The sequence below is a fragment of the Prionailurus viverrinus genome, chromosome E3 (assembly GCF_022837055.1).
Source record: "Prionailurus viverrinus isolate Anna chromosome E3, UM_Priviv_1.0, whole genome shotgun sequence".
NCBI classification, from domain to species: domain Eukaryota; kingdom Metazoa; phylum Chordata; class Mammalia; order Carnivora; family Felidae; genus Prionailurus; species Prionailurus viverrinus.
The window spans coordinates 7,375,566-7,389,925 of record NC_062576.1 but is presented as its reverse complement, the minus strand read 5'-3'; the positions used below and the strand labels follow the sequence as shown (position 1 = coordinate 7,389,925).

The following is a 14,360-nucleotide window of genomic DNA, read 5'->3' as shown; positions in this document are numbered from 1 at the left end:
GGAGCTAACGCATTTCCTGGTACTTAGGCAGGAGGAGACCCGGCCCAGGTGCGCGCGGCCAGCCTGCACCTTTGCCTTTAGACCACGAGGGGGCGCGCGAGCAACGCTGAAGATGCGTCTGGAGAGCTTGAGAGGAAGGTCTGGGAGGAGGCTCTTCACCCAGGGTACGCAGGCAGGGTGGGGCCGTATAAGGGGGCTAGAGGGAGAGACGAATGAGGTCTGAGCTGTAAGAGCGAGGAAAGACGCAGAAAGGAACAGCACGGATCGGTTTGGAGGCTGGTCTTGGGAGCAGCTACCCTGGGAGTGCAGGCAATACTATTGGAGGTGGATCATCTTGAAAATTCTTCCTTGGATGAGAAGCAGGAAGCTTCCAGATGCTCCAGCAGCAGGGATCAGGTGGAGTGAGCAATCAAGGGGACTGAGGCAGGAGGCCTGTGTGGGACATGACAGCCTAGGGAGGAGCGTGCTGCCAGAAGTGACTCAGATCAGACTCTACCCCACAGCTCATAGCCAACCTCTCAGCAAATTCAGTGCTCATCGGGTCCATCCGCAAGTCCCCGTAGGCTTGATCCCCAGAATATATCCTGACTCTGGCTGCCTATCTTGACAGCTACTACGACTGTGATCCAAGTCCTTCCCCCAGCCTTGTATCTAGTCTCCCTGTTTCCACTCTTGCGTCGCTGTGGTCTGTTCTTCACATAACAGCCAAAGGGATATTTTATTTTTAAAGTTTATTTATTTATTTTGAGAGGGGGGTAGGGAAAGAGAGAATTCCAAGCAGGCTCCGCACCGTCAGCGTGGAACCAGACGCGGGGCTCCAACCCATGAATTGCGAGATCATGACCTGAGTTGAAATCAAGGGTCAGAGGTTCAACCCACTGAGCCACCCAAGCACCCCAAAGGGATATTTTAAAAACCTAAATCAAATCATATCACCATCTTTGTTAAAACCTACCAGGCAGTGCCATTTGCAGTAGAACTCCTTCCCAAGGCTGACAAAGCTCTTATACAATCTGGCTGCTATCTGCCTTTTCAACATCTTCTCTTATGACTCTGCTCTTGTTCATGATGCTGGAGTCCACTGGTCTTTATTCTGCCTTTCAAGCACCATGATTGTTCCTGCCCTGGGGACTTGACCTTTGCTGTGCCCTCTGCCCCAAATGCTCTTCCCCCTGGTTATTCCCATCTTTGATTCCTTTCCTTTCACTTGGAAAGGGACAAAAAAGAGATGAGGTGATGGGGTGGTGTGGGATGCTTAGATAGTGTGGAAATTAGCTTCCCTCAGTGGCTTTCTGGAAATCTTCCCTGATTTTTCTATCTGAGGGATAGCATAGAAGGAGTATGTGTTGGAATTAGTGATCATGGTAGCGGTCATGGGAAGAGGTAAGCTTTGGGTTGAACCTTGATAGAGGGTATTGTTTCAATAAACAGAATTGGGGCAAGCTCCAGGCAGGAAAGGGTGGTACCTACTTGTCCTGCTTGGTCTCCAATGCTTATTAGAGTACCAAGCAGAAAATCGATACTCAGTATAGAATACTTGAGTGAATGCACCAATAAATAAACAAAAGAAACAGGAGAAAACACTAAACATATCTGACAATCAGGTCTACTTGGCTGGCACAGCAAGACCTAGTAGCACGCTAGGCTGAAAAGGCAGCATTCAGCCAAACTGAAGAGGACCTTAACAGAGACTAGGGTTAAGTCTTGTAGCCCTTTGGCATCTCCTGCCCATCCCTGCAGTCTAGCTTGTGAACTGTTCCCAGAGGAATCTTCCAGAGAGACGAGGTAGTACTAAGGGACTGAGGAACTGCCAAGGAGATAGTTTGTGGCAGTGAGGCCCTCCTGGGGTGGGGCATCTTTAAAGTGCCCTTGAACTTAGGATCTGTTGCTGGTTCTCTGTTAGGCAGGTGGGAGGTGCTCAGGGAAGGACACACATTTGGTCCTCTGGGCCCTTTATCCTCCCTGGTGGGCCTGGGCATGCCCACGGCCTAGCCCCACTCTCAGTCACATCCCTTGTCAGGTCCCTGTGGCCCTCCATTCAACCATCTCATGCCCGACTGGTCAGGAACGATCTTTTTACCTCTTCTTGGCCAGCTGTCTTGGCCTTCACACCTCCTCTGAAATCTGAATCCCTCCAGGAAGTTTCTCTGGGTGTCTGAGTGGCTCTGTGTCCCTCTCCCCTTCCCCCACAGCTGGCCAGGACTGGGGTCTTCTGAGGTTCCCTTTCCTGACCCACTCCCAAGCCATGTCCCCTGTCCTAGGTGGGGTGGGGTCTCACATTTCAGTCTGCCTTAGCCCTGGCCTGTTCCTGTGGACTTTGGGTTTCCTTATTGATCTGAAATTCTCCCATCACGTGGTTTTCTTTATTTGTTCAGTGTCATGTGGTTTGAAATGTCAATGGCTATATTTTTCCCTCTTGACTATTGGGATATCCCCACCTGTAGCCCTATACTGTTTATTTGTTTGTGCTTTTGTCTCGGAGGAGAGGAATATGGATTTCACATAGACTGAAGAAGCTATTTCTCAGCTTTGATTTCCAAAATTGGTCAAAGTATCAAAAATAAAAAGTATAATCTTAAAATTTAGAGTTTCCAGAAAAATAAAAGAGTCAGCTTAGAATTCTGAATGCTTAATGAGCTCAGCTCAGCTCATTTCACTTGGAGAAATCCAGTGTAGAGGCTGAGGCTGGGAAGGAAAGGAAGGTCTCGTCATAGAGATTAGCTTAATGAAAAGGTCAAGTGTGAGCTCTGCTCTGTCTTTTGGGGTTTAAACCTGTGGATGGTGGTGGGTAACTTGGTTAAACACACACACACACACACACACACACGCATACAAGTGAACATCAGATTCCTGCTTTCCTGGGAGTATGTCCCGGAGAGAGGAAGCCTCTCGAATGAGCTATGGTGTGTGGCTCCAAGGCAAAATGGTGTGGGAATGATGGAGCGCTGGAATGGAGGGCAGTGTTTCACAGGGAGGAGGGAGGTCTGGGGCAACTGAGGCACAGAGGAGGCTTGGGTTTGTATTAAAGAGGTTCTCTAACCTCACAACAGATGGGACATCCACAGTGGGCTCCTGAACAAGGCCCAACGGACCAGGTGGTCCATGCCACGCTACAGTTGACACCCCAGGTCGTGATGCCCAGAAACGCTGCTTTGAGTCGATGCCGAGAATTTCAGATGAATCAGAGGCTTAGGAGCACAGGACGAATGGTAACACGTACTCATTATTTTTACTCCATTGCAGTTGAAAAATCTTCCTACACTGTGTGCTAGGCAAGGTGATTACTGTTGATTTGATTCTATAGATTAGATAATGGGGTTTTGCAAGAGAATTTAGCAGTGAGTCAGCTCAGTGGCCGGCATTCAAATCTTCTGTCCCCTGACTTCTCGCACTGTTCCCTGGGCCCCACTGGTCATGCCGACGGTGATTTCTAGAGCTCATCTTCTGGCGTTCCGCAGGAAGGGTGACTGCTGCACCTGAGTCCCCTTGCGGCTGTCAGCCCTGGTTCCCTGCTTCATGTCCTACAGCCCAGTGAGGGGCTGGTCCAGGCTGCTGTGCACTATGCGACAGAAGACTGTGTTCTTAGTTCTCCAAGGGGAAACTGTCAAAGACACCCAGGACAGGTAAGTGCCGTTTCCACTGGGGAGAAGGTCTCCCCTCACCTCAGTCTCTACTGTATTGCCCCCCTGAATCCAGTGCAGATCAATATCTTGTGGGTAGAAGTCACTGGCCCAGCACTTGATTGTGTCTTCTCCTGGGGTCCTGGTGATGGACATAGATGGGGGATCTGCGGGGGGACAGAGCATGGACATGGAGGGTGTGCCCTAGATGACTCCCTGCTCGTGTCCCTTCCCTCCACTCTCTGGGTGTTGGTGATGAGCAGAACTCCAAGTTTTGTGTCTGCCTCCCCAGGGAAGCTTTACAAAGATCAGGGAAGGCTGAGGGTTCCCATGTTGGATCATGGAATGACTGTGGCCACCCTCTTGCTCCCCTGTCCCTCCACCATGTACTGACATCTGATGGCAAGAAATTGTGAATGCCTCCATACAGTTTTTATTTTTTCCCAAACTTCTGAGTGGGCTTTGGGGCTCTCTCCTCTCCCAGGCTCAGCTCTAGGACTCAGTTCTGCCTGCAGCTCTGTCCATCAGATCCTTCCCTGCTGTATCCTGTAGGACCCTCGTTCTCATCGCCTCCCAAACCAACGTGTTAGCTTGTGCCGACCAGTCCTGTCGCAGGCAGGCATTTTACATGCCTGCCTCCAACCAGTGCCAAGCCAGGAGGCATCAGCATAGAGACACCACCATGGGATGTGCCTGAGATATTCCCTGGGTTCCCAGCCTGAGATCACCTTGGTCCTTCTCAGCTCAGCTCGGGAGGAGCAGGGCACAGGAAGTGGGGGGTACCTCGTCGGTCCAGGAAGGCCTTGCCATATTGCAGGTACCTCCGCAGCATCGCCGGGCACTCCTCTTCCAGATAGGCCTTGGCCCGCTGCACGTAGACCTCTTCTGCCTCCCACTTCCGCTTGGTGTTCAGAGCTGCTGGGTCCTGGGGGACCCAGCCTGGGATTTCTCTGTTGAACTCGATGAAGTTCTGTCCATCGTAGGCATACTTCCAGAACGCTCCACTGCTTTCGTTATTCAGGAGCTCACAGCCAAACCTTCCCTGAAAGGTGTGAGACCCTGTACCCTCCCCGGGCCCCCAGGAAGTGAGTCAGCCTGGCATCAACTCCATCTTAATAACTGCTATTCCTACACAGTTTGCAAAAACAGCAGGAAGAGTGGTTTTGGAAACCTAAGCACACGGTCCCTTTATCTTGACAAATGGGTTATGAGCCAGACATACAGCAGACAGAGACAGGGAAAGTTGCTTTGCTTTGGGTTTTAGGCCCGTCTGAGCAGAGAAACATTCTTCCCAGCTGGGGAGTATCAGGGAGCTAGAGACTAGGCACAGGATGTCTAGTCCCTGTGCATCATCTCATTTAGTGAACTGTGAATGCGCTGGGAGCTCTTTTTATATTTTATAAATCCTTTTTTTTTTTTTAAGTTTATTTATTTTTGAGACAGAGAGAGACAGAGCATGAATGGGGGAGGGGCAGAGAGAGAGGGAGACACAGAATCGGAAGCAGGCTCCAGGCTCTGAGCCATCAGCCCAGAGCCCGACGCGGGGCTTGAACCCACGGACCGCGAGATCGTGACCTGAGCCGAAGTCGGACGCTCAACCAACTGAGCCACCCAGGCGCCCCTATAAATTCTTTTATTAAACATTTTTTAATGTTTTATTTATTTAATTTTTTAAAATGTTTATTTTTGAGAGAGAAAGAGACAGAGACAGAGACAGAGAGTGGGGGAGGGGCAGAGAGAGAGGGAGACACAAAATCTGAAGCAGGCTCCAGGCACTGAGCTGTCAGCGCAAAGCCAGATGTGAGGCTCAAACTCATGAACCATGAGATTGTGATCTAAGCTGAAGTCAGACACTTAACCGACTGAGCCACCCAGGCGCTCCTATGTTTTAATTATTTTTGAGAGAGAGAGAGAGAGACAGAGACAGAGAGACAGAGAGAGAGAGACAGAGTTGGAGTGGGGAGGGGGCAGAGAGAGAGAGGGAGACACAGAATCCAAAGCAGGCTCCAGGCTCTGAGCTGTCAGCACAGAGCCTGACACAGGCTCAACCTGAGTTGAAGTTGGACGCTTAACCCACTAAGCCACCCAGGTGCCCCATCGGAAGCTCTTAGAAACCTGTCACAACCACACTGAAGTGCTGTCTCTGAGTGAAATAGAATTTCATGTTTAGAGTTTTATGCAGATTATGAAATGTCCCCCATTTCCCCCTCTCATTTCTAAGTGGAGCTGATGTCACCACTGGAGTAAATGTGACGTGATCTCTGCTTCCCTCTTCTCCAGAGTTTGATATCTACATTACAAATCTCGGAGGCCCCCTCTCTTCCCAGTGAGCCACAAGCCTTGGAAATCAGCCTCCTTAGGGAAGGGGACACATGTCTTCATTTTGGTGATAAAGGGAGGTGTTTACCCAATACTGATTAGCGCCGAGGGCACAGGTTCTCCTCTCAAGCTCCCTGGCCTCAACTGGCAGCTCTTTCCCCACCCCCAGCTGGCTTGTGCACCACCTTGGGCCTTTAACCTCTCTGGGCCTCTGTCTTCTCATCTTGGAGACAGCGATGGTGACAGTACTACTTTATTTATTTATTTTTTTTTTTAAATTTTTTTTTAAAGTTTATTTATTTTTGGGACAGAGAGAGACAGAGCATGAACGGGGGAGGGGCAGAGAGAGAGGGAGACACAGAATCGGAAACAGGCTCCAGGCTCCGAGCCATCAGCCCAGAGCCCGACGCGGGGCTCGAACTCACGGACCGCGAGATCGTGACCTGGCTGAAGTCGGACGCTTAACCGACTGCGCCACCCAGGCGCCCCGTGACAGTACTACTTTAGAGGGTGAGCGCGAGCATGACAAGTGTTAACACCCGTGCCTGGTGCCTAGCAAGTGCTCAATAAGTGTTCGCTCCCATCCTTTTTCTGCCACCCTGTGTTCATCTCTTTACCCTCTTTCCTCATAATTACTCGTGTCAACATTTTTATTCCAGCTGGCGAAATGTCTGCTGGTGTCTCTGGGCACTGTGCATCAATCACCCTGTCCTACTTCTGACACACTCACTGGGCTGTTTTCCTTACCCGGGCTTCCCATTCCTTATCCTTCAGATTTCTGCAAAACTCTGGCCTCCTTTAGGAAACTTTCAGGTTCCGTGTAGCTTCTTAGGCATTTTTGTACTCAGAAACCCATCTTTCGACGCCCGCCCTACGAAGACTTAGCATCAACAGTTTGCCAGCCTGTGACTGGCTGACTTGGGGAGCGGGCAGTGTGCAGGACTGCGTGCTGGGCTGGACACATGGGAGCCAGTCCTGGTGCCCTGCACTTTCCTGGCTCCTCAAATGCCTCCTACCACAAGTCCAGATGAGCCCTCATGGAGAGGAGGGCCTTTAGGATTCCCTGTACCTCTAACAGCATGTGGCTTTGAATTCAGTCCCCACTAGCTCCCGGTATGGGCCATGGTTGGTGCCAGGCACTTTCTCTCAATCATGCAACACATTTCATTTGAGCAGGTGTTACTGGCTGTCCTAGGGGATGGGACTAGAGGGGCGATCAAGACAGATGAAGTTCTAGCCTTCGTGGAATTCACATATGTAAGTTTGATGGAATCTCTTGGAGATTCCAGTGTTGCCGATTCAGACCAGGCATTAAGATGCGTTCACTGTGAAATGGCTAGTGACTGGCTGGGCTGCGATGTGAACCTACGTCTGACCGACCCCAGGGTGAGCTCACTCTCTGCTCGACATCCCTGGGCAGGGGAGTCTGATGCCTTCTAAAGTGCCAGCCAGCAGCCCCAGACGGATTAGGGGTGTGGAGCTGAGAGGTCACATGTGCCTGGGTGAGAGCTGACTCTGACATCACTTCCTGTGAGAGCTGAGGTCTGGGAGTGAGGATGGGGACATGACAGGGCAGGCGGAGAGCAGCTGCGTTGTGGGGTGGGGGTGGGGAGATGCAGAATGTCCACATATTTCTACTCTGCTTTCTGTTCCTTGTTAGGGATGGGGATTAGTTCCATCCTGCTGATCCCTTTCCACTCATACCTGCAGGGCTAAGACCCTCCACCCCACCCTCCTTGGTCCACTGACCTTCTCTGTCCTTGTAATAGTCCATGATGTCCTGCAGAGTCTCCATGAAGATGCTCTCCCTGGCCTGCTGAAGTTCACTCTCCTTCTCCCAGTCCTCTATTCCTTCCATCTGGCTCCATGGGTCCAGGGGTATGGCCTTCCTGCTTTTACTGTCATAGTGAAAGAAGACCTGGTCATTGAGGTAAGCAGTGGCCTGGAAGCTAGGGAGGCTGTCAGTGGGCCTGGACACCCCGGTGTAGAGGAAGCTCAGACGGTAAGACCCTGAAAAAGAGGAAGAGACTTTGAAGTGTGGGGTCCATGCAGGCCCAACATGGGGCAGCAGAGGGCCAGGAAAGGGGATGTGGTCGCTGCGCCTTGGCCTCTGCAGCCCACAGCCTCACCCCACTGGAGGCTCGCTCGAGTGAAAGGGCCCTCCCAATTCTAGGGATGGTATTTCAGAGACCATTCTGTAGCTTCACTACACTGTCTTGTCTTGGCACGAGACAACACAATACTTCTCAGCCCCCTTGTAGGTATATTGGGATCATGAGAGTGAGTTCTGCCAAAAGGGGATGTGAATTGTAGTGATGTCTTTCTTCTGGTCTCAGGCCCTATTAGTTGGTTTGTTGTCTCTGTCTCTTATTTAGGTGATGACTGTGGAGGCCTCAGGATAAAACAGAATCCCTGCATTCCCGAGTCACCCCACGAAAGACAGGAAAGTTGCCTTATCTGTATTCACTTTACATGAGTAAGAAATAAACAATGTGTTGGGTTAAGCCACTAACAACTTTGTTACTGGAGCACAACCTAGTCTAACCTAATCTAATACATATAGTTCGAATGTGTAGGAAGAATTTACCAGCAAACTCAGGAAATGACCTAGAATGGATCTAGGGCTCAGAATTCCCAGGGCTGTGCTTTATGTTTTGGTATAAGGCAGGGACTTGGAGAGGAGGACATCGCCATAATTAATTCATGATACAACTCACAGGGGTGTTAAATGTTAATCACATTTAGAAACTAATTAGCAAGAATAATTTCAGTACTTGAACTAGGAATCTGCCACATGACTACCAACATTATTAATTCAGTAGACCTCAAGTAAGCATTTTACCCTTCATAATGTGGGTGGGCCTCACCCGATCAGTTGAAGGCCACAAGAAAAAAGCCTGGTCCCCCAAAGAAGAAGTAATTCTGCCTCCAGACTTCCTTTGGTCTCAGGACAGCAACACTGACTCTTCTCTGGGTCTCTACCTGCTGAACTAACCTGTGGATTTCAATTGTACAAGCCAATTCCTTAAAATCAATCTCTGTCTGGATATGCATCCTATTAGTTCTGTTTCTCTGGAGAACCCTGGCTAATACAAATTTTGGAGTAGGGTGTGATTAACATTCTCAAATAAAACCTATGTTCTCATAGTTTGTAAATGTAGCAAACTTAAAACATGCACACTTTGGCTTATATTTCTTCCCCCTGAGATTTTTGGCTGAGAAACAGCCTCATTTTCCTGTTCTAGAGTTGACTTTTGTTCTTTCAAGGTTCCAGCTGGCCTCTCTCCCAGTAACTTGCCTTCAGGGTTAACAGTGGCACTGTGGGGGGAGGGGACAGATTTCTTTCTAGAACCCTCCAGTTAACCTGCCTTCATATCTGCCCCTTGGGGTTGCTCTCTCTTCCCTGAGAGTCAGACAGATTCCTCCAGCCCTTGGAAGAAAGAAAAGAACAAGAAGTTCTACCTGTGTGGCTCCTGCCCCGTCCTGGCTGTATGACTCTGTCCAGGTCACTTCACCTCTCTGGTCTTAGTTTTGTTCATTTGTAAACTAAGGGGTTTCAGATCTTTACGGCCTCATTTAGCATGGGTCCAGAGGCTCCCTCAGTGCTTCTAGAAGTTTCTGAGCTGAGTTAGCTGACAGCCTTGGCCTCCCATTCACACAGTCTACTTGTGGATCACAGCTGTAGGAGGGGCCCTTCTCCAGCCCACCTGTTCCATTTATTACTTCCCCTCCGTTCTTCTCCAGAGCCACCCTTACTTCCTCACTCACCAGCTTGGGTCTCCTGAGGGACTGCAGGACCCAGAAGGAGCAGCAGGGACAGCAGGACAGACACCATCGTGCCCATTGTGCCTGACTGGAAGGTTCTGGACTGCCTTGGGTCCTGGAGCTCGGAGCAGACTACTTGGAGATAAAGCCAGGTGTAGTTATGGGAATGGTTGGGCTTTGAGCCCGGCCCAGGGAAGGCGACTTTGCAGGCCAATGAGAGTGCAGGACAGGCTCCTCCCCTGACAGTGAGAGAGAAGGATGCACAAGCCACCCTGGGCAGAGGCTGCACTCAGTGAGCTCAGAGACGGTGTGCAGATCGAGAGCTGAGACGGCTGATCTGCAGGCTGAAAGTCTGTGTATCCCCCAGGTGAAAGAACGCCAATGGCTGGGGGTTTCAGGTAGCAAATGCCTCTGCAGTCTATCATGACCCACCCTAGGCTCACTGTGGGGGCGGGGAGGGGACTTGGGTGTTGTCAGACCACCTCTGGAAAAGCTCTGCACCTGGCCAGAGCCTGGGCCCCTGGCAGAGCCCATCTAGGGTATGACTCTCTCTCTCTCACACCCAGCATCCCAGAGTTCTGTCTGGAGGACATTCACATCCCTGACTCCCTCCCTATCTCTCTGTCCCCAGGGGAATCTGCCAAAGAGACAAGGGAGTACTAAGGGACTGAGGAACTGCCAAGAAGGAGACAGCGTGTGGCAGTGAGGCCCTCCCGGGGTGGGGCATCTTTAAAGTGGGCTTGAACTTGGTTCTGCCTGCAGGAGGATCTGTTGCTGGTTCTCTGTTGGGCAGGTGGGAGGTGCTCAGGGAAGGACACACATTTGGTCCTCTGGGCCTTTATCCTCCCTGGTGAGCCTGGGGGTGCCCATGGCCCAGCTCCACTCTCAGTCGTGTCCCTTGTCAGGTCCCTGTGACCCTCCACTCAGCCGTTTCATGCCTGACTGGTCAGGAACAATCTTTTTACCTCTTCTTGGCCAGCTATCTTGGCTTTCACACCTCCTCTGAAACCTGAACCCCTCCAGGAAGTTTCTCTGGGTGTCTGAGTGGCTCTGTGTCCCTCTCCCCTTCCCCCACAGCTGGCCAGGACTGGGGTCTTCCAAGGTTCCCTTTCCTGGCCGACCCCCAGCCTATGTCTGCTGTCCTGGGTGGGGCGGGGTCTCACATTTCAGTCTGCCTTAGCCCTGGCCTGTTCTGTGGACTTTGGGTTTCCTTATTGATCTGAAATTTTTCTTTGTCATGTGTTCTTTTAATTTGTTCAAAGAGCCCAAAGTTGCTTTGACATATCACTGACTGAGTTATTTCCTTCTGAGTTATTTGGGTTTTCTTCCATGACTAAATATCAGAGACAGTATTTTTGCATATGGCTCACCCAATTCGGTGTAAGAGAAAGTACTATTGAGCAAAAGATCTGAAGGAGCTGGCTTATCCAGGCCAGTTTCTCCCTAGGGAGCTCAGGATAAGGACAGAATCTGAACTTAGGCACCTTCCTTGAGTCTCACGAGTGTGCTGGCTGGCAATGTCTCTCCCTGTCCCCATTCTCCTCCTGAACCCAGAGCTTTTGAGAATATGTATAGTGGCTAAAGTAGGATTCTGAGGAACACCATTGCATACTTCTAAGCCCTCTTTCTATTCTGCAGGGTCTTCTGCCTGCTGTGTCCTCTCTTCTCGAGGTTCCTTGGTCCTTCTCATGCTCATTGCTGATGAGTAGAACATAAGAAGCAGTGAATGCTTAGTCCAGGTAGTAGGCGCTCACTCTGAATAGGTCAGAGTACTCCGCCTCTAGGTAGACCTCAGCCACTTCACTGGGATGTTCTCTGATTCCCATTTTTGACTGCTGTCCAGGGCTACAGGGTCCAAGGGTGCTCAGGCTGGGATTTCTTTGTTGAATTTGATGACTTTTTTTCTTTGTTTTTACTCTAGAGCTTTCAAACCAACATTCCCTGGAAGGTGTGAGGCCCTGAAGGTAGGGCCTCCATACACAGCCAGCTAGTCTGGCTTCATATTTTTTTATTTTATTTTATTTTATATTTTATTTTATTTTATTTATTTTATTTTATTATTTTAGTTTAGTTTAGTTTTTATTATTGATTTTATCCTATAAAGCTATAAAAGCAGTTGAGGATTGAGTCAAATTTTTTGTTCAAAATAAATTTCCAGGGGTGCCTGGTTGCCTTAGTTTGTGGAGTGCTCAACTCTTGAGCTTGGGGTTAAGTTCAAGCCCCACGTTGGGTACAGAGATTACTTAGAAATGAAATTTCCACATTGTTACTTCCAATGCATGATCTTTCTGCAATTCTTCTCTTTTCTGTCAACCATTCCCAGTGAAAATTCTTTACTTAAGGACAATAAGTATTTTTTCAATGCCTGGTTTATGCAAAGTAAAATGACTTCCAAAATATTTTTTCTTTATTTTTCATTCAATGATTTTCATATCTTTTTAGTTGGTTATTTTGGAGATGTATACCTCCATGTTTTTGAATAAAATGCTTCCTTGATATTTCAGTGTCAGGCATTATATAGATGTATATAGATATCCTAGATATTCTGGAAGAGATGATTTACCTTCTTTCCTTTGCCAGCCTCCACCACACACACCCACTTCCCATCATCCATCCCCCTAATATAAATATTATATATGAGAACTTAGGTTAGATCTATATTCATTGTTTTCATTATTATGACTATGTAATACCTTTACAGCTCTGTTATACAATCAACTATAATTATTTTACTTTTCCACACAAACTTTTGTTTTCAATGGAGCTGCTAAGTCATTACTTTTCTATGTTCTTATTCAACTGCAAACTCCTCACCAATCATTGCAACACATGCAGAGAGTTACCAAAGACCAATGTGTCAGTACCTTTGGGATACAAGCCTGCCTTGCCAGCAGAGCAATCATTTTGTGAGTTGCAGAGCTCATGGGGACAACTGGTCAACTCAGTGCAGAGGTAGGGGGGGTCAGGGGTGTCTGCTGGGCAGGGCAATCTGCCATGGGTCTTGAGCTTGAGCTTCTTGCATGTTCTTACTGGGCATGTCAAGAATGCCAAGCCCTGTGTGGTCACCACCTGGGCCATTTCTCAGGGTAGTGTTTGCAGTGAGCAACCTCAAGAGATGCCCTTTGGAAAAAGATCAGGCTCAAGACAGTTCATGAGAAAAGCATGCCTTTCCCAAGTTCAGTGTTCCTTGACTGTAACGTACACAAGCCTACTGCTTATATAGCATCCATTTGGGTCATTCAGAGATACTGCCTGGGATTTAGGGGCACAGGGTAACCCTGGCCAACGTGATGTTCATACTGCCTGATGTGCGATGACCAACAGTCCTTTCTTTGTGTCCGAAGGTTCTCCTGTCTTCTGCCAGCATCCACGAAATAGTAACAGTTAATTTATGGGCTTGCAAGTAGGGCTAAATTCCAGACTCTGACAAGCACCTGCCTCGGGGATGGTCCCACACCCCTCCTGTCTGCATGTGGATTCCCACTGGCAGAGGGGATTTTGTGTGCCAAGGTGATCAACCCGCCTGTGTGCTCCAGTCTTGGTGGAGGGGGGTTGAGCAGGGAAGGCTCCCTTTGCGTAGATATGCTGGTGCAATTTTGGGAAAGCTGGTATACCACTGCAGGGCAAACAGGATGATCCAGTCCTCACTGCTGGCCTTCTGGAACTGCAGTAGACCTATAAACCTAATATCCCCACATCATTAAGGTCCAAGTCAGACATTTCCACTTGGGTTGGTGTTTCTTGAGTCTTAAAGGTAATCTCCCATTTGCCACAAGAGAGAGCTTATTGGTGGGCTGGGAGAGGAAAATCAGATCTGAGGATGCTCTTGAGTCAGTTGAACAGAATTTATTTCTTTGGATATCTTGTGAGTGCTGAGAGCACCAGACACAACAACATTTGTAGGTATTCCAGAACCAAATAAAAATTATTTTTAGTCTTTATATTATTTGCAATTTTTCTTTCCGTTCAACGTAAGATTTCAACTGTTCAGTTTTATGGTTGTGCAGTGATTATGTCTGCTCCTTTATTTTTTTACTGGCCCTATCCCAAATTCCGAATGTCCCCATCTCCCCCACCCATTTTCAACAATGCCCCTTTGTTTTATCCTCTCTGAGTAGCCAGTCTCTGGGATCAATATAATCCCTACCTAGGGCTTCCTCCTCCCTCCTTCTGATTACTCAAAACAGTAACTCCTAATATGGTGACAGTTTTGGTTAATGATCCAGGTTTTACAGAAATTATGTCTGGGTTTGATCCCCAGTGCCATCATCACCTGCTACATTTGTGACTTTGAGGAAATTACTTAATTCTTTTCTGCTTCAATTTCCTCATTGCTAAAATGGATATTAATAGTAATAGTTTTATCTCTGATGTGTTTTTTGGTGAGGATTAAATAAGATCACAGGTACTTGGTACATAGCACTTGGTCAATAAATGCCATCTATTATAATTACCTTGGGGCCCCCTCTTCCTCTCTTTACTTATCATCCATTACTCATGACTTCTGACCACAAGTTTTCTGTTCCAGGTAATGTCTTTCCAGTCCTCTATGCCCTAATCACTCCTACTTATGACCCAGGCTCTTTTTCAGGTTCATCCTCCTGGAGATTCCAGATTCCCTGCAGCTTTTGGGGCATTTTGTTCTCTACTCCCACT

General features: G+C 48.7%; 1 protein-coding gene across 1 annotated transcript in view; it reads right to left on the bottom strand.

Annotated features, from left to right (window-relative positions):
• Positions 1-2,993: 2,993 nt before the first annotated feature.
• AZGP1 (alpha-2-glycoprotein 1, zinc-binding) overlaps positions 2,994-14,360 on the bottom strand; it is a 38,144-nt gene continuing 26,777 nt past the window's right edge. The window contains exons 3-5 of the mRNA XM_047839197.1: positions 7,689-7,949; positions 4,404-4,679; positions 2,994-3,787 (exon numbers count right to left, since the gene is read on the bottom strand). Coding sequence (XP_047695153.1) covers positions 3,522-3,787; positions 4,404-4,679; positions 7,689-7,949 — 803 coding nt within the window. The 3' untranslated portion in view covers positions 2,994-3,521. The remainder of the gene's footprint in view (positions 3,788-4,403; positions 4,680-7,688; positions 7,950-14,360) is intronic.